This window comes from Mustela putorius, unplaced genomic scaffold (assembly GCF_011764305.1).
Source record: "Mustela putorius furo isolate JIRA1106 unplaced genomic scaffold, ASM1176430v1.1 tig00003962_pilon_pilon_pilon, whole genome shotgun sequence".
NCBI classification, from domain to species: Eukaryota; Metazoa; Chordata; class Mammalia; order Carnivora; family Mustelidae; genus Mustela; species Mustela putorius.
Genome location: NW_025422106.1, coordinates 20,176,825 through 20,194,533, shown reverse-complemented (window position 1 = coordinate 20,194,533; position 17,709 = coordinate 20,176,825). Strand labels below are relative to the sequence as shown.

Here is a 17,709-nt window from a genome sequence, read left to right as displayed (position 1 = left end):
CTCATACAGGAGCACCTCACAGGGGGTTCACCTCACAGCGGGGTTACCTCACGGGGGGGTCACCTCACATGGGGTACACTTCACATGGGGCTCACCACACATGGGGCCCACCTCTCACGGAGCTCACCTCACACAGGGCTCAAATCACAGGGGACTCACCTCAAATGTGGCTCACCTCATGTGGGATCACCTCACATGGACTCATCACACATTAGGCACACCTCACACGGGCTCTAGACACATGGCGCACACCTACAAGGTCTCACCTCACACAGGAGACCTCACACGGGTTCACCTCACATGGAGCTAACCTCACATGGGGCTAACGTCACAGGGAGTGCCCCTCCACACAGGGCTCACCTCACACACGGGGCACATCTCACACACGGGGCGCACCTCACAGGGGGCTCACTACAAACAGGGCACCCCCACACAGGACTCCCCTCACAGGGGGCTCACCCCACCCAGCGCTAACCTCACATGGGGCTCATCTCACAGGGAGCACCCCTCACACGGGCTCACCTCACAGGGTGCTAACCTCGCAGGGGGCACCCCTCACACAGGGCTCACCACACACGGGGCTCTGCTCACACATGGGGCTCACCTCACATGGGGCACCCCTCACATGTGCTCACCACACATGGGGCGCACCTATACAAGGTCTCACCTCACACGGGGCTCACCTCATTCAGGGCTCACCTCACACTCAGGGCTCACCTCACAGGGGCTCCAGTCACACGGGCTTACCTCACATGGGGCTCACCACATACGCGGCACACCTCCCACGCGGCGCACCAACCACGCGGTGCACTTCATACTGCCTGTGATGCCTGATGGTCAGGAAAGCCTTGACCAACAATCCCCTCGTAGAAAGTTGCCATATTTGGCTCTGGGGCTTCCTGTTTCCTGAGAGTTGGGCCAATAATAATTTGGCACCTGGGTTTCAAAGCAGGTGAGGTCGGACCTTGTGTCGAAAACTTGGCAGTGAGTGAAGGACATGTATCTTCCATGGAGAAGACTTCTTAAGGGGCTGAGCCATGTTTCCTTCTCTTAGAATAAGGAAGGAACTCAGCCAGAAGCTAAGTGAGGGGTTTGGGAAAATTGGGCTCCCGGCTTAGCTTTGGCCTCTAATTCACTGGCTATCTGGCCCACTTCTTCCCTATGTAGACGGGGTGACGGGGGAGAAAGAAGCATCCCGGCCACCAGTGCCCCAGCTCTGCATCGGAACAATGTGGTCAAGATCATGGTCACCTAGGCCAGCGCCTCTCTCCTCTGAAATGCACACAAGCCCCCTGGGATCTTGCCAGAAGGCAGATTGATTCGGGAGGCCTGCAGCAAGGCCTGGGATTCTGCCTTCCTGACAGGCTCCCAGGGGCTGCTGGTCTAAGGCCGATGCTCAGAGCCCCAGCCTGGTTCCCAAGGTACTGGATTCTTGGTGGAGGTAGCAGGATGGGTTGGCATCCTGTGGACACAGGACCGGCCCCTATGCGCTGGCCCAGGGGCTGGTAGAAGCCCACATGCTGAGTCACTCTCCCCACCACACCCGGGCCCAAACACCAGGACCCGCAGTGGGACAACACAAACAGGTCAGCTTGAGTCACTTCTCCTGACACCACACCTGCCACCTCCTCCCACTGGGACACAGGGTTCTGATAAGCCAGCCTTGCCATCTGGCCCGGACCCTGGCCCGTCTCAGAAGCGTGAGGCTATTTGCTGGGCTCACCTGTTACCAATCTTCGTGCATCACAGATGCCTGCCCCGGAGGCCCGAGCCTGGCGTGCTTTCTCCCACCCATGTGGGGTTTGTGGGGAACACCGGGAAGCGGGTGTGATGTCAGGACTCGCCCCATCAAAGTGAGCCCATGCTCCCTGCCCCTCTGCCCTCACCCAGAACCTCCCCAATTCCAGAGACTCCAAAATGTTCCAAACACATTCAGTGACCACAATGACCCTGAATTTACGTGCCAACAAACGCCTGTCTTCTTTCTCTGAAAGACCCTAGGAAAGAGCAGAGCCCCCTGTCGAGACACGTCCGGTTAGTTGGTGGAGACCCGTGGAGTATCAGGCTGACTTCCGTGGAGCAGGGAGGGTAGGACCCAGTGTAAGGAAAGGTGGAAAGTAGGACGCAGGGGGAGGGCCCCGGAGATCGCCTCCCACGTGGAACGAACAGCTGGTGGCGTGGGGCTGAGATGGAGTTGATTGGCGGGGTGGACATGTGGCTGGGAGGCAGACGGGGTGTAGGCCTGGTCTGGGAGCTTGGGAAGGCCCAGGACCCTCCCTTTCTGCCAAGGGGACTGAACACAGGGCTTAGCCTGCAGGGACCACCCGCCGCTCCTCAGATGGGAGGATGTAGGCAGCCTGAGCCCTGGACGCCGCCCTGTCCGAGGAAGGCAGCTGCTGGCCATCTGCTTCTCCCATGCCAGGCTGGCCGCAGCTGGAAGCAGAGCCAGACCAACATTCCTTCTTTTTTTTTTTTTCTTTTTTAAAATATTTTGTTTATTTATTTGAGAGAGACAACAAGAGAGGGAATACAAGTAGGGGGAGTGGGACAGGGAGGAGAAGGAGGCCTCCTGCCGAGCAGAGAGCCCGATGCGGGGCTCCATCCCAGGATCCCTCGGATCAGGGCCTGAGCCAAAGGCAGATACCTAATGACTGAGCCACCCAGGCATGACACACCTTCTTTCCAGAAAAGCCCCAGCTCCCCAGCAGGCTGGGAAAGCCTGAGGGTAGGGACAGGGAGAGGGACCGGAAGATGGAGGTGAGGAGCCCATGCGTTCAGCAGCACAGCCCCGCCCTCGGCCCCAGGGCCAGGGAGCCCAGCTATGCCTGCACGTGGGTCAGCTGGACATCGCCCCCCACTTCCAGGCTGTTGATGGCGGGCAGGTTCTTCAGGCGGTGGCTGTATTCCAGCAGGTGCTGACCGTCCACAGCCACCTTGAGGCCGTAGCCTTCGCATGTGATCCACACCTGGACAGAGACCGCACCGTTTGCACTCCCCTTAGGAAGTCCTCCAACCCAAACTCAGGCTCGCGTCTCCCTCCGTCTACCTGCCTTCCTCAAGCACGATTCAAACAAGCCTCACGCCTCAGGCCCCCTCAGGCACCCTGGGAGAGTCACTCTCCCCGCCACATGACACCTGTGCCCTTATTGATTCTGTTCCCCTTTCCTCTGTGCCCCCATTCTGCACCCCTTGCCCACATAGGTAACTCTGATCGCCCTTCAGCCTCTCCCCAGCCAGCAAGCCTCCCCTGCCTCCCCCTGCCCTCCCGAGCCTTCCTTGTCAGGGACCCCCCCCCCCACCCGGTCCTCACTCTCCCACCGACCCTGAGCCTCTAGGAGCAGGAACACAGGCCTGGGCCAACCATGTCCCCAGCGGCCAGCACACGCCTGCATTCCTGCTGTGCAGCCTCTTAACTTGTCCTCCCCGCCCACCACATTCTCCGGGAGGTGGGGGGGCCCATGTCTGTTAAAACATCACCAGGACAGTGGACACTCGCAGCACACTTACTGTGCCCCGGGCCCTGTCCTCAGCCTGTCACAGACATCATTTCATTTCATCCTTATACCTTGATGAGATGCAGATTCTTACTAGCCCCATTTTTTAGATGAGAAAACTGAGACACAGAGCAGTTAAGTCACTTGCTTAAAGTCACACAGCTCTCTCTGAATCAAAGTCTACTCCTCTCTGGTTTGAAACACACCAACACAGCACACTGAAACCCAAACTTCGTTCCATGGCTCTCAGGGCCCCCCATCAGGAGCTGTCAGTGCTGGCTGAGGAGTATTAAGGTGTATGGAAAAATATGGACATTTGGGGTGGGGCCAGATATCACTTTTTCTTTTTGTGGCTCCTCAGGTGATTTGCATGTGGAGTCGGAGTTGAGAACACCTGTTCTGTTATGTCAGACAGCATGAGGACAAAGACAGCTGCAATCTGGGGGCACTTTCTCTTCTGAGCCCAGCCCTCGCCCCAGAGGCATCAGTTCCTCTATGGCTCAAGGGGCCCCCTGACACCCTCCACACCACCACCCCCCCACCTGCTCTGTTTGCCCCTCTGAGGTCCAGGCCGCAGCCTCTTACCGAGAAGCTCCGGCCTCGGGCAAAAGGCATTTGTCGGGACAGGCTTCGCTCCTCAGATCCCCAAGAGTTGTTGATCTGCGTGTTGCGGACCACGACGTTCTCATCAAAACGGGGGTTCAGGTGGAAGGCGATGTCACTCCCAGAGCGCAGGTTGATGTGAAACCTGGGGGGTGGTGGGCAGCTCACGTGGACCCTCCTCACCCCCTACGAGCTCTGAGTCCCTACCCCTTCCAGTCGGCCCAGAGCCAGAGGGAATGACCAGAAGGAACTTGGGTTGTCTCTACTCCTTGAGCGTCCTGGCTTACCTCTGGGCAGTGGGCAGGACGGTGCCTGACACGAAGATGCTCTTGGAGGGGTACAGCCCACCCGGGATGGAGGTGAAGAAAGGCACTGGCTGTCGGGGGTGGGGAGAAGAGGGGCAGGTCAGTTGTGAAGGGGAGCTTTGTGCCAATTACCATGAATTTGGACTAATATATTTTCAAGAAAGCCCTCTTTCATCTGGGTGACCCAGTGGGTTGAGCGCTCAGGTCAACCTCAGGGTCCTGGGATCAAGCCCCATGTCAGGCTCTCTGCTCAGCGGGGAGCCTGCTTCTTCCTCTCCCTCTGCCTGCCACTCTGCCTACTTGTGCGCTCACCCGCTCTCTATCAAATAAATAAAATCTTAAGAAAAAAGAAAAGAAAGAACTCCGTGATACCATTACTTGGTCCAGTAAACACCAAAGGGAAACTTTCCAGCATTCCTCAAAGTAATGGGCTTCCACTGTCATGAAAAGAGCTTGGGCCAGACACAAAAGGATACCTGGGCAGAGAGGGGAGGGCCCTCCAATAGGCTCATGGTGAAGGGACAGTTTTAAAGGTGACAGCTTCCTTCAACAGTCTTTTGATTCACTTGGATGTTTCTAGAACTTCAGCTTACTAAAGGATTGCTCTGATGTTGTCAGACCCCCACCACCTCCCACCCTGCCTGAAACAGACCAGGCCTCCACCCCTCCCAGAGAAATGACTTACATAGGTCAGGGTGGGGTACACCACAGGTGGGATGACAGGATTCTGTTGAAAGAGACCAGGAGTTTAGTCTGGGAGAGTGCACACCCACACGGGCCTCCCACATCCTCGAGGGGATGCCCCATCACAAGGCCCTTGGCCACTCCCTTTCGCCTTCCTTCCCAAGCTAGCCTCGGTGGAACTTCTGCCCATGCCCCCTGAGCTCATCATGCCTGCCCCTCAACCCTTCCACAGGCAGCCCCACTAGATCTCGGCCTCCGACTGATTCACAGCGGAAGCCTGCAACCAGCAGGGCCTATCCTCAGAATGCATGGCCTCAGACCTAGACACTGGAACCACTGCACGCCCCTTTCAGGAACAGAAGGACCCATTTTCTTGCTGGTCCCTAGGTGCACCGGGTTCTTAGGCCACTGGGCAAATCCACTCTGATCCAAAATCTCTGTTGGACCAAGGGGGATTTTACTTACATGTGTCTTGAGCAGAGGGCCTAACCCCAAACACCCCCATCCTCCTTGCCATACTGCTTTCTGCCTGCCTCTGGGACTACTGAGTTCAGTCCTTGTGAAGGGGGATGTTGGGGGAGCAGGGCAGGCTGTTATCTGACCAGAGGTTTCAGACTTACAGGGAACGGCTGTCCAGGGGTGCTGTGCACGGTGTGGATGACGGTTTGAGTCTGGAAGAAACAAACCCTGGTTTGAACCAGCTCTCACCAGTGCAAAGACCACCTCCTGCCACCAGAGGGCACCCTTGTGAGGCGCGGCCATCCTGAGCGTATAACCAGCCCAACCACCTCCCACCCCACCAGCACCACCACATTCCCCACCCCACCGCCCCAAAGCTTGTGGGCAGAGGTGTTTCTTCTCCGGAAGGGATGAGGTAGGGGCAAAAGTTTCTTCTGCTTGGAGAAGAAACAGGCTGCCTTTGTGGCCTGTGGCCCATTTTTCTTCTCAGGGGACTTTTTCTAGCATAGCCTTGCTTTCCAGGAGGAAGTAAGAGAGTGTGGGGCCTCTGTCTCCTGTGGCTGCTCCCAGAAGGACAGAAAGCCGCAATTCAAGCTGTTTCCCAATCCATGAGGGCCAGACAGTCCCCCCCCACCCCAGCCCCACTTCCTCCCACCACCATGCAGATGGCCAGGGTTGGCCTTGGCCGCTGCCCCGCTCTGGGAGAGGCCCGGTGCCCAACCCTGCCTCCTCCTCCCAGCCCACAGGAAGAAGCAAAATGAAGACAATCCCGGGAGGACTCAAGAGACTTACAATGGGAGCCGAGTTGACGGGCCAAATGCCTGTAGACTGACAGGGATAAGAAGATCAAAACAGTAGTTAACATTAGTGTTATATGCAGGGGAGACACTGGAAGAAACTGTCATAAGAAAGGCCTCCCCGGACTCATGCTCCCCTCCTTCCTGCTCCCAGGCAAGCCTTCCAGAACCTCGGCCCCCCAACCCCATCCCAGGTATACACTGCACTGGGGCCGGTGTGGGGGTGGGAACAGAGGCAGGAACATCTTCTATTGGCTCCTCCACAGGGAGAGGCCATAGAGCTCCCCTCAGCTCCCAGGGGCAAAACTATTACTTCAGGTACCGTATTTCATTCCTAAGGTGGAACATTTATTGAAGGCCTACTGTGTGCCAGGCTCTGGCTTCAGGACATTCACAAGGGATGCATCTTCAGCTCCTGTTTTGCTAGCGAGGCAACGAGGCTCAGAACGGCTCATCAGCTTGCCCAAGCCCCTCTGGGTACCAACGGATAAAATCCAAAACACTACCCAGTTCTGGCTGATTCTATCTACGACATGACACCCTGTCCTCCCCCAGCATAGAGTCAAAGTCGGTCTGCCCTACAAAGACTCCTCAGAGCTTTCCCTGTCCTGAAGTCAGCACAGCAGGAGGCATAGGCCTTGTCAGGACCTCGAGAGGCCACAGAAAGGCTGGGCAGAGAGGCACCCGGTTTTTTAGCCAACCCCCTGCTCCAGTGGCCAAAGGAAGGGCCAGCCCCTGCCTTCCTTGTCCTAGACCCTGTTCCCAAGCAGCAAACTCTTCTTGCCCTGACTGGTCTCCCATTCCATGGTCTGTGCAAGCCACACTCCACGTTCCTGGAGCCCCTAGGGCTCAATCAGGTGCCATGCGAAGTGCTGGGGGTCTGCAAATTAATAAGCCACAAGCCCTGCCCATAAGGGGCTTGCGAGTCAGAGGGTGGACACAGTGTCAGGGACAGACATGGAAGTACAGTTATAACAGGACATGGTGACTGGGATAGCGCAAATACGTACGAAGCCCACGGGGACACAGGGGGCATCCTGTGATGTTCCAAGCAGTGAAGATGCCCCCTCAAAGTGACATTTAAGCAGAGCATTGAAGGACTGGTAAAAGGTCAGCTTCAAGGGTTGGTGGGGGGGGGGCGGGGTGCTGTCAGCATGGGGTTGGCAGATGCCAAAAGCCTGGTGGCCCAAGAAAGCCTCAAGTGAGCAGTGGAGACCGCCTGAGCATCCTGGGTGAGGGGGTAGGGCCAGGAGGTGGGCTGGGGCAAGACTTCAGGGGTGGGGGGGTGAAGCTGGCTTCTGCACCCCCTGCTGGGGAATCCAGGCTTTATTTAGAAGGACTTGGAACCTTTGGGATGTTGAAGTAGGGAGAGGATGCAGATGCGATCAGATTTGGGTAGAGGAGGGCTCAAGGCCAAGGTGGGCGGGGTGAGCTGGGAACTAGACCTAGGTCCTTGTCAGGGGTCAGATGGCCTGGCCCAAGGAAGGCTGTGGCTTTGGGAGGGAGAGGTGTGGGAGCACTGCGGGGAGACTAAGGAGGGAAAGGAAGAGCCAAGGCCAACTCCAAGGTCCCCAGCTTGGGCCAGGGAAGCTTTGGGTGGGCATGATGGGGCCTGGCTGCTGGAACCAGCCTCTAGGACCCTCTGTCCTTCCTGCTAGTGCTCAGCTTCCAAGGCCTCCACATTGAACTCACTTTTGGGTTTCGGCCCTTGGGCTTGGGTGGGACACGGGCAGTCTGGGAGAATTGCACCGTGGAGAAGGCAGGCTGGGTAAGGCTTACTCGGGTATTCTGTTAAAACAAAAGGCACCGGGAAGTGAAGAGAAGCATTAATGGAGTTAAGGAAGCACAGAAAGGTAGTGGGGGGAGGGGATGGGCCAGAGGGAGGAAGCCAGGCAGGGAGGGAAGGAGAGGGGTGTTCAGGATCCTGTTCCAGAACAGAGGGGAGGACCAGGCTCCAGTGACAGACAGCAGCCAGAGAGCTCTCTCCTCACTCACCCCCGACTCCCCTCCATATCACTCCCCTTCCCCACCTGCTCTTCCCCCCTGCCCCGCTCTCTCCCCCAGGTCCGCAAGGGAGAAAGTTGAGTCGGAAAAAAATATGAGAGATTAGAACAAAAAAGATAAGAGGGAGAAAGTTGAGTCGGAAAAAAATATGAGAGATTAGAACAAAAAAGATAAGAGCTTGTATCTGTTGTGGGCCTACTGTGTGTTTGTCTCATCTCCGGGAGCACGAAGACTGGAAGTGGTAACAGCAGCTCCAACCCAGCATCCTGGGGCTCTGGGGGACCGTGGGCCCAGCATACCCCATTCTCCCACTTCTCAAAAAAGCCAGAGATCCAGATTCCCATATGATACCGCCTCATCTTTTTTTTTTTAATTGTAGTCATAATAACATTAATATCATTTATTTATAATAATATTTACTATCTCAACCCATTTTCAGCGGATGGCTCAGTGGCCTGAAGTACATTCACACTGTCACACAGCCAGCACCACCGTCCATCTCTAGGCTGCAAAACTTCTTTTATTTTCAATGTGGGCAACGCATTCAAAAATGTCAAAACACAGAGAGGGTCCAATAGAGCCCAGCATGGGCCCATGCAGGCCATGTCGTGACCTCTGACATGTGTTACCTCCTTGAATTCACATCATAACTCACTGGGCAGCAGTGACTGTGCCCCTTCCACAGATGGGGATACTGAGGACAGGGGAGGCCAAGTGGCTTGTCTAAGATCCCACAGCTGATGACAGTGTGCAGAGCTGAGCTAGATTCCGTTTGAGTCCCAAGTTCTTTCTGGAGCCACATGGTCTCCTAAGCATGACAGAAGTAGAGAATGACAGAGAGGAGTAGCCCGGGAGACTGAAGGAAGCATTCTGGACAAAGACAAGAACAGTGCCTTTATTAAAGGCACTCTCCAGCCAAGTTTCAGGGCTCAGAAGGGGAGCCAAGAAGGACAGGACAGGGGAGCTCGAGGGGTGTCCCCAGAATCACCTGGGGAGGAGATTGGCTGCTACCACTGGGGCCACTCAACAGGGCCCAGTGCAGCTAGGCGGGGTCCCACACTCAGCCCCTGGGGGCCAGTCTGACCTGGAAGCCAATGAAGGAGAGCTGCACAGCCCCGGTGACGGACAGGGTGTCCACGCGGTGGAAAGGCACGCGGTGTGAGTACTGCAAAAAATGGCTCCCGTTCACCGTCACCTGCCAAGATGAAGGGAAAGAGCTCTCAGGCCAAGGCAGGGGACCTGAGCCCCTGTTCCCAGGAATCGAGTTCCAAGTCTGGTTTTCACGTCTGTCCCCTGGGGAGCAGGTGCACCACACTTCAGAGCTGTGCCAGCTCTAAGATCCAAACTACATCCGAACCCTGGCTCCACTTGGCTCTTTGGTTCTCACTGTTCTTTATTATAGTCAGTTGGTCTGCCTAACCTTAGCTCCCCTGAGGTGTTCTTTAAATATGCATAAACATGTTTGTTGGGGGGAGAGGAAAGGTGACCCTGGGTTGTACACGGAAGAGCTGGGCACATTCAGGCTCACACAAAGAAGGACAGACATGGGGATACTCACCCCTACCCCATCTCCCAGGCCTACAGACACTACTCTGCTTACTAATGCAATTTGCAACACCATATAACATTAAGCCATTAATAGAACCTGCGACAGAATTGCCAGAAAACCAATGTTATCAGGGACCTAGGCTGGAGGAACGGCTACAGCAAAGGAATGGTATTAACTAGAATTTTAAAGACCCGCAGGGCCAAAAAGCACCATGGTGATGTATCTAGTTCTTATTCCCAAGTAAAAGATGTACCAGGGGAGCCTGCAGACACAGGGGAAGGAGTGTGAGGACACTGTAGCCACCGTAGTGCGCCTACTGTAAGGTTTTGTAGGTGAGATAAACACGACACCAGGCGAGGTAGGCGCAAGGCAAGATTTATTAAAGGCACTCTCCAGCCAAGTTTCAGGGCTCAGAAGGGGAGCCAGGAAAGTTGCGCCTGGAGGAGGTGGGCACCCTCGGGGCGATGTTCCGGGACTCTGGAAAGCAGAGTGGGGGAAGTCGCACTGGGAGGGAGTTGGGGGGGGGGGTCTTTTATCTGTTTCCTGGAGAGTCAAGAGTGAAGGAAAAGGGGAGGAGGAGGCTGGAAGACCGAGGGACCTGCTGTCATTTCTATTGTTCCTCCTGCACTGCACTCCCGGAGCCCACCGACCTAACACCTACAAGGGAAAGGTCCTGCTCTCTGCCTAATGGCGTTGCACATGTGATAATGTAAACATTCATGTGCTTTACAGGGGTACCTGGGTGGCTCAGTCGGGTAAGCATCCAACTCTTGATTTCAGCTCAGGTCATGCTCTCAAGGGCCTGGGATCGAGCCCTGAGTCAGGTCCCGTGCTCAGTGCAGAGTGGGCTCAGGGTTCTTCTCTCCCTCTGCCCCTCCTCCTGCTTACTCTCTCAATACAGACACATACACATACATACAATCTTAAAAAAACAAATGGCTCATGTGATTTATAAAGGCCATTTACATCTCACCTGGTGGGGCTGGGAGGTAGGCCACGGGAAGGGGGCCACAGAGAGTTGCTGCTCACCTTGAAATCCCCGCTGTCCACCAGGAAGCAGAGCTCAAAGGGATGCCCCATCTGGAAGGGCATGTGCATCTTCCTTTCCTCTGGCCCCCAGGTCCCATTCTGCTTCGTGTTGCAGACCACATAGCCACCCTCCTCAAACCGAGGGTTGAAGTGGAAGGCAATGTCTTTGTCACTGTAGCCACTGTGAAAGTTCACAGCAAACCTAGGCAGAGGGAAATCAGATGGCAATCTGTAGTCTGGCTGACTGCCGGCGGAGGGGGAGAGGGAGGCTCGTGTCTTTGACTGGCGGCTGTGAACTTGCTCACAGCTTGCACGGCAGGTCTGGACCCATCCTTAGCTGGTGGCTATCCTTTCTGTTCACGGCATCTGTACTTCGTGTGTTTTTGCGCAATGATAGCATTTTGCCCTTACCATGTGGTTTTCTAAAAACACGTAGGAAACGGATAAAGAAAAATTTTGACTTGAGAGACGCCTGGGTGGCTCAGTTGATTGAACGACTGCTTTCGACTCAGGTCATGATCCCGGAATCCCGGGATCAAGTCCTGCATCGGGCTCCCAGCTCCATGGGGAGTCTGCTTCTCCCTCTGACCTTCTCCTTGCTCATGCTCTCTCTCACTGCCTCTCTCCAGATAAATAAATAAATAATATTAAAAAAAAAAAAAAGAAAGAAAGAAAGAAAGAAAAATTTTGACTTGAGCAACAAGAAGCACAGGGCTTGAAAATGGATTTGGATTTGTGTCCGAGAGGGAAGCCAAGAAATGTGCCTGGAAGCGAGAGCCAGTCCCCATCAGCTCGATTGGGAGAGAAGGAAACAAATTTAAAGAATGTCTGACATAGATGGACCAAACTTACCTAACTAGCACTGGCCAAGAGCTAGTTACTATTAGAAAAAGCATCGAATAAATAACAGTAGCTCCCCAGGCATGAGAGCTTTCTATACGTACGTCTGTCTCTCACTGGAGGTTGGCGTGTGTCCCCCGTGTGACGTGCGGAGTGGTGGCCCTGAAGTCAGCAGGCCTGGACCTGGACTCCAGCTCTGTCCTACTGGTCATTTGCAATGATCCTGGACAACACGCTGTCCTCGGGTCACCATACCCCTAAGAGCTGAGTGACTTCCTTGCTCTGCGGATGCTTAGTGAGGGGATGCTCAGGAAACCCCCACCTGAGTAAATGTCCATTCCTGTCTCTGTCCTCGGAGGAAACCCCTCACCCCTTAAACTGCCTTTGGGTACAGCTATGGCTCTAAGGTGAGGAATTAAAACCAAGAACCTTCCAAAGGGCCTGGCTCACAAAAGGGCACAATAAATGTTTGTTCTGCCTTTTCCCAGACAGAGCAACCTCAAGTCCTAAAACCAAGTTCTGGTCTGAGGTTCTCCTCCGAGGTTCCTCTATCTATCCTAGCCTTCCCTGAACTCAGCGCGAGCCTAGCTCACCGCCTGCTTCTTGGGGTCATTCTGGTCTCCCCAGCTACACACAGTGCTCTCGGGTCATCCACAGACCCCAGAGGGTCATGCCATGCACCCAGCCCAGAGGCGACCCTTGAGAGATATTCTAGTCAATTCCTTCAGAGCCTGCTTGACTTCTTACTGATGGAGCATGAGTTCTGGATGTTGTCCTCAACCCCAGGTCATTTCCAGAACCCTCAGTCAGCAAGGCCCATTGGAAACTGTCACGGGACTGAGCCCAGCCAGCCCTCTCCCTGGGAAAGGAGGTTCCCAGGGACTCTGGAAGCAGCAAATCTAAGTCTGTATTCCTCTTAAAATGTATAATATGTTTCTGAAATGTCTCTGGGTGTATTTTTCCCTTTGTGCCTCATCCAGCTTCATTCCTAGAGTCTTAGAAAATCCTGCCCCGGGGAAGGATGAGTGCACAAGCTTTGCAGGAAGGCGGGGGTGGGGAGGACAGGATGGGAGTAGAAAGCCATTGACGCCAGAGGACCGGCAGGCAGAGTTCCGAGGGGAGATCCCAGGGCCCCCTGCTGGCAGGGTTGAGGGGGATCCTGGTGCCTGGCTTCCCTCAGAGTCTCCTGGGGGCACTTGGGGCTCTCAGAGTTTCCCAGAAAAGACCTCAAAACTGAAGATGACCAAAATGCGTTCGATGACAAGTTTAGAATATTTCTAGATCAGTGAAATGAGGGCTCCGAGCAGTGATAAGAAATAAAGCAATTGAGACTTTTGTAGCTGTGGGTTAGAGAGCGGAAAGCTCAATCCCAAAACATTATTATCTGCCTCAGGGCTGGCCCACTTCCCCCCCTTAGACAGTGAGCTCCTATGAGCCCTAATTCGGGGGGTGGGGCGTCTATGTTCATGGCACCCGGACGCTCCTGGCAGACGGCAGTGGGGTCGTGCGGACCACCCGGGATCCCCCAGGCCAGGAGCGGGTGGCTCAGGGGTCGTTGGGTGAGTGGACGGGTGCCATTGTTGGCTGGGGGCTGAGTCTGGAGAGAAGAAACAGTTGCAGGTACCTGGTTCCATTGCAGTAAAGAACGGTCCCATTGATTGTGATCTTCAGTCCATCCTGGAGACCCCCCTGGATTTTCCCCGAGAAGGGGATGCCCTGCGGGGAGAAAATGCTGGTGGGTCAGGGAGCCGCCTCCTTCTGCATGGGCCCCTCAGCACTGGCCAGCGGCGGCCTGGAGGTGGGGGCCCGGTGCTGGGGCATCTCAGCCTCACGAATCCTCCAGACCAGAGTCCAGCTAGTTCCACACATTCTGTGACTGCGCCCGGGGACACTTGTGGGCTGAGAGTGTCTAAGAGGAAGGGCCAGCTTCTAAGAGGAGGAAGTCAGGTGTGTACGGCCACTCGGAACCCAAGGAAGCCCATCCTCGCCCAGGGGAGCGACGGGCAATGGGACAGCGCCGCTGCTGCCTGCCAGGACCTCATTCAGACTGACCCCGACAGGGCCTCTGGGAGAAGGGTCTTCTGTCGCTGCTCAGGTAAGTCCTGTGCTCGGCCATTAAATACCTTGGTGAACTTGAGCAAACCACAGTGTCTCTGCCTCTCTGAATTCCCTCTGTCGTGTCCGCCAAGCCAGTTGTTTGGAGAAGTAGCTTAAGGCCCCGTGTGGCCTACTTCTCTGAAAACATAACTTCCCCTCATTTATCTGTTGAGGCCTAAAAATCTCTTAAGGGCCTTTCCTCCTGTCGCAAGACAGAATGTTTCAAAGGCGGGTACTCCCGGCAAGCACGCCGCCCTTCCCAAAGTCTATTCTCACTAGGTGTTAACAATCTACAGTCAGAGTGTGAACGGGGGCGGGGTCCGTAAGCGCCTGGTGGGAAGGCAGGGATGGTGGCGGGAATTGTGCGGATCATGGGCACGGGTCGTACAGGTTACTTTCAAGCAACGATTTCCCCAGAAAGGTTTTGAGATTTCAGTATGTCTTAAACGGTGGGTGTCCTCAAACTGTGAAAAACAACATTATTTTAAATGGGTTTTTAAATTATTTTAAATGGATTATTATAATCTGGACAGCCTGGGTGGCTCAGTCGTTAAGCGTCTGCCTTCAGCTTAGGTCATGATCCCAGGATCTTGGGATCAAGTCCCACATCTGGCTCCCTGCTCGGCGGGAGGCCTGCTTCTCCCTCTTCCACTTCCCCTGCTTGGGTTCCCTCTCTTGCTGTCTCTCTCTCTCTCTCTGTCAAATAAATAAAATCTTTAAAAAGAAAGGAAGAAAGAAAGAAATACGGAGGGCGGGACTTCTGGCTGAGGGAGGCCAGTGTCCTCTGGAAGCTGGAACAGGCAAGGAAAGATTCCCCCCCGAAACCTTATTGATACTTTTAGATTTCCGACCTCTGGAACTGTAAGAAAACACATTTGTGTTGTTTTAAGCCTGGCAGGCAAGGCTGCTGTGGAATTTGGACCTCTGTGCACTCGCGCTTGTGTGTGTGTGTGTGTGTGTGTGCACACGCGCGCGTGTGCAGGAGCATGTATGTTTGAGAGAGAGAGAACTTTTGCATTTATGGTCTCCTGGAGTGGGGTCACCTCCCAGCTCCTTGTACTAACAGCTCTCCCACTGGGCAAGTCACTTGACCTGTCAGCACCCCAGGTCCCTTCTCACAGCAGTGGGCCAACAGCAGCGGCCTGACAGTGTTCCTGAGAGGGTTCGATGAGAGGCCCCTTAGCTGCCCAGAAAGCCCTGTGTTCCCAGGTCTTTGACAATGGCAACGCTTTGCATCAGCATGAATTAATGAGAACTTGCTCTCAGCTCCCACCTGTTTCCGGAGGCTGAGGACCTTTTCCTCCTCTTCCTGTCCGGAAAAGCCAGGCTTTACAGGCAGGAGGCTGGGCAGCCTCCTCCTGAAGGCCCAGCGTGGGGTGTGTGGGGGGGGACCACGGGGCAGCTGGCTGGAGGGGGCTCACCAGCAGGAGGCAGCAGCAGACTTTCAGCCTCAGAGGTTCTGAGGCCCTTCTGGTGGCTAACCTGCCCTGTCTGTGACCTCATCACCCAACATTAGCGCCATTTTTACAGAGGAAACGGAGGCACACAAGATATGGTAGTTTGCCCAAAGCCACTTAGCTGGTCCGTGATAGAACGGGGCTTGAACCCCAGCACCCATGCTTTTAATTGACACATAGGTGGCTTCTCACATCGAAGTACAGAATCTTCCCCAGACCCTACATGGAGTCTTGTTCAGACTGTGGTCCGTCCTGGACCTCTGAAAGGGCTGCCCGGTTGAGACGGGAGGCGCGTGGGCAAGGAAGGGAGGCCAGACTCCCAAGGCAGCCTGGCTGTGTGACCTTCCCACCGCACTTGGAGGAAGCAAGATTCCCATGGCTGGATGTCAGTGAGCCGCCAGGGAAAGGGCACCCACGGTGTTCCCGAAGCCTGGGGCGGGGGCTGCACCCTTCCGCCCTCTTGCCTGGACTCCAAGGCCCTGTTTTAACTCACTGTAGCCCATAGAAGGATTTTTCTTGTGATTTGAACATTCTGAAGGCAAGGACTGGAAAGTAAAAACTAGGGAGCAGAATAATGAAGTGTCAGAGTCTAGAAGAATCTCTGGGATCCCCCATCTGATGGAGAATGAACATAAGGTGACATGTTTTGACCCTAAGAGGGTCAAACAGGATCTGGTCCAGCTTCCTCCAGTGACCTGTCCGCCCCCCCCTCCATCCCCAACCTTGCTGGCAATGGGGAGGAAACAGGCCAAGCCAGGCCCCCTGCTGAGTGTGGAATGTCCCCATACCCCACCCACCGAAGGGTTCTATTGGCCTTTTGTCCTAGGCCCCTTGGGAAGCTCTTTGCCAAGGCCCAGAGGGGCTCCTGCTAGAGGGCAGGGCCCAGGACACAAGCCTTCTGGGGCACCTCACTCTCCTAGGGGTAAGGCAAGGCACCTCTCTTATCTGGCAACTACCATCTGGGCACATCAGGTAAGTAACTTCAGCCTCACTGAGACTCATGAAACATGAAACATGAAATCCTAAAACATGAATTTCCCATGGATGAAGTGGGGATAGTAAGGCTCACAGGGTTTAGACAAGGCCATCAGTGGACGGAGCCTACACGGATGTGGCCAAAGGTACAACAGGCAGCCTTTGAGCTCCGCGCTGCAGGGACAGCCCACTTCCTTCTCCTTCCTGAGTTGGCCCCTCTGTAGACACCCTTGGCCTGCCTCTGCCTGTCTACTCACCCCTCAGGGAGCAGACACTGCCTCAGGAGGGCTTCCTTGCTGCCTCCAGACTCTTAATAATCCAAAACACTTCGAAAGCACCCTCCCCACCCCGCAGCATGCCAAGCACTGTTCAGACGCTCGAAATATGCCGCCTCGCACATCCTTACTACCCCTGGGAGGTGCGCTCGCGGATGTTCCCCATGTTACAGATGTGGAAACTGAGGCCCAGAGAGATAAAAGTAACTTGCCTGAGGCCACCCGGCTCATAAATGGCTGGACCCAGGGAGGCCGTCTCCAAAGTCAGTCCCCTCAAGTGCCATGCTAGCCTCCAAAGTCAGTCCCCTCAAGTGCCATGCTAGCCTCCAAAGTCAGTCCCCTCAAGTGCCATGCTAGCCTCCGCTGAAACCCTGTTTACTTCTCCATGCATACAAACAAGCCAGCACTCACCTAGTTATCTCCCCTTCACCCTCGGCTGCCCTCCCCCTTCCCCACTTCCCACACCTAGAACAGGCTCCTGGCTGGGAGCTCAGTGAACAGCAGGCAAAGGCACAATGATAGTGATGATCAGCCCGCCAGCCCTGAGAAGCAGGGGTGAGAGTTGAGTCAGGAGTCCCCCACTTGGCTTTCTGTCCCCCCTCCTGTGTCCTCTTTGGGACCCTTGCCCTCTTCCCCTGCTGCCACGCAGGGGTCATCTCCCCAGAGACCCAGAGCTGCCTCCTCCTGGCCGAGGCCGCCAGCACAGCCCCCGACCAGCACCACCGCTGCCCGCCACCCCGGAACTCACTGGGTTCAGGTAGGGAGACTGGGAGCTGCAGAAGGCCATCTCTCCACCACCTCTGGGGCCTCCGTGGCTTCTCACCGCAGCCAGGCAGTCCTCTGCACAGGGAGGAGCTAGCCAGGAAACAGAAACCAACGTGAACTGGCAATTACTCCTGGCAATTACTCGATGGAGAGGGGGCTGGGGAGGAGCCAGGAGCAAGAGGAAGTAGTTCTAGAGAAAAAGAGAGAGTAGGGTGTTGAGGGAGGGCTGGGGGTATGACCCAGGGATAAGGAAGTAGACACTTTGCAGCCCAGTGACCTTTTCCCCTCTTTTCTCCTTCTGGGCTCCACCCCTGAGACAGAATCGTGTTTGGTTCATATAGATTCAAAGAGCCTGACCCCATGGGCTCAACATCAG

At 55.3% G+C, this 17,709-nt stretch overlaps 1 protein-coding gene across 3 annotated transcripts; it reads right to left on the bottom strand.

The window, feature by feature from the left end:
* Nucleotides 1-2,563: 2,563 nt before the first annotated feature.
* LGALS9 (galectin 9) lies at nucleotides 2,564-17,485 on the bottom strand. 3 transcript variants are annotated; one of them, XM_004747032.3, is made up of 11 exons: nucleotides 17,317-17,479; nucleotides 13,389-13,480; nucleotides 10,925-11,126; nucleotides 9,431-9,541; nucleotides 8,035-8,130; nucleotides 6,338-6,373; nucleotides 5,707-5,757; nucleotides 5,088-5,129; nucleotides 4,385-4,473; nucleotides 4,080-4,242; nucleotides 2,564-2,966 (listed from the first exon to the last, which is right to left on the bottom strand). In XM_004747032.3, exons 1-11 carry the CDS (start codon nucleotides 17,353-17,355, stop codon nucleotides 2,820-2,822), a joined length of 1,068 nt encoding a protein of 355 aa, XP_004747089.1. In that variant the 5' UTR covers nucleotides 17,356-17,479; the 3' UTR covers nucleotides 2,564-2,819. The 3 variants fall into 3 exon arrangements, with proteins under 3 accessions (XP_004747089.1, XP_004747091.1, XP_044925869.1); XM_004747034.3 differs by lacking the exon at nucleotides 8,035-8,130 and having other exon boundaries at nucleotides 2,565-2,966; nucleotides 17,317-17,476; XM_045069934.1 differs by lacking the exons at nucleotides 4,080-4,242; nucleotides 8,035-8,130 and having other exon boundaries at nucleotides 2,888-2,966; nucleotides 17,317-17,485.
* Nucleotides 17,486-17,709: the final 224 nt, after the last annotated feature.

Bases quoted from the DNA above. Each gene is read 5' to 3' on its own strand.
- LGALS9 (XM_004747032.3), bottom strand. From the start codon at position 17,355: ATGGCCTTCTGCAGCTCCCAGTCTCCCTACCTGAACCCA. The intron at 11,127-13,388 runs GTACCTGCAACT...CCCTCTGCCTAG, and splicing joins CTTTACTGCAATGGAACCAG to GTTTGCTGTGAACTTTCACA. The intron at 4,243-4,384 runs GTAAGCCAGGAC...ACCACCCCCCAG, and splicing joins GTCCTGCCCACTGCCCAGAG to GTTTCACATCAACCTGCGCT.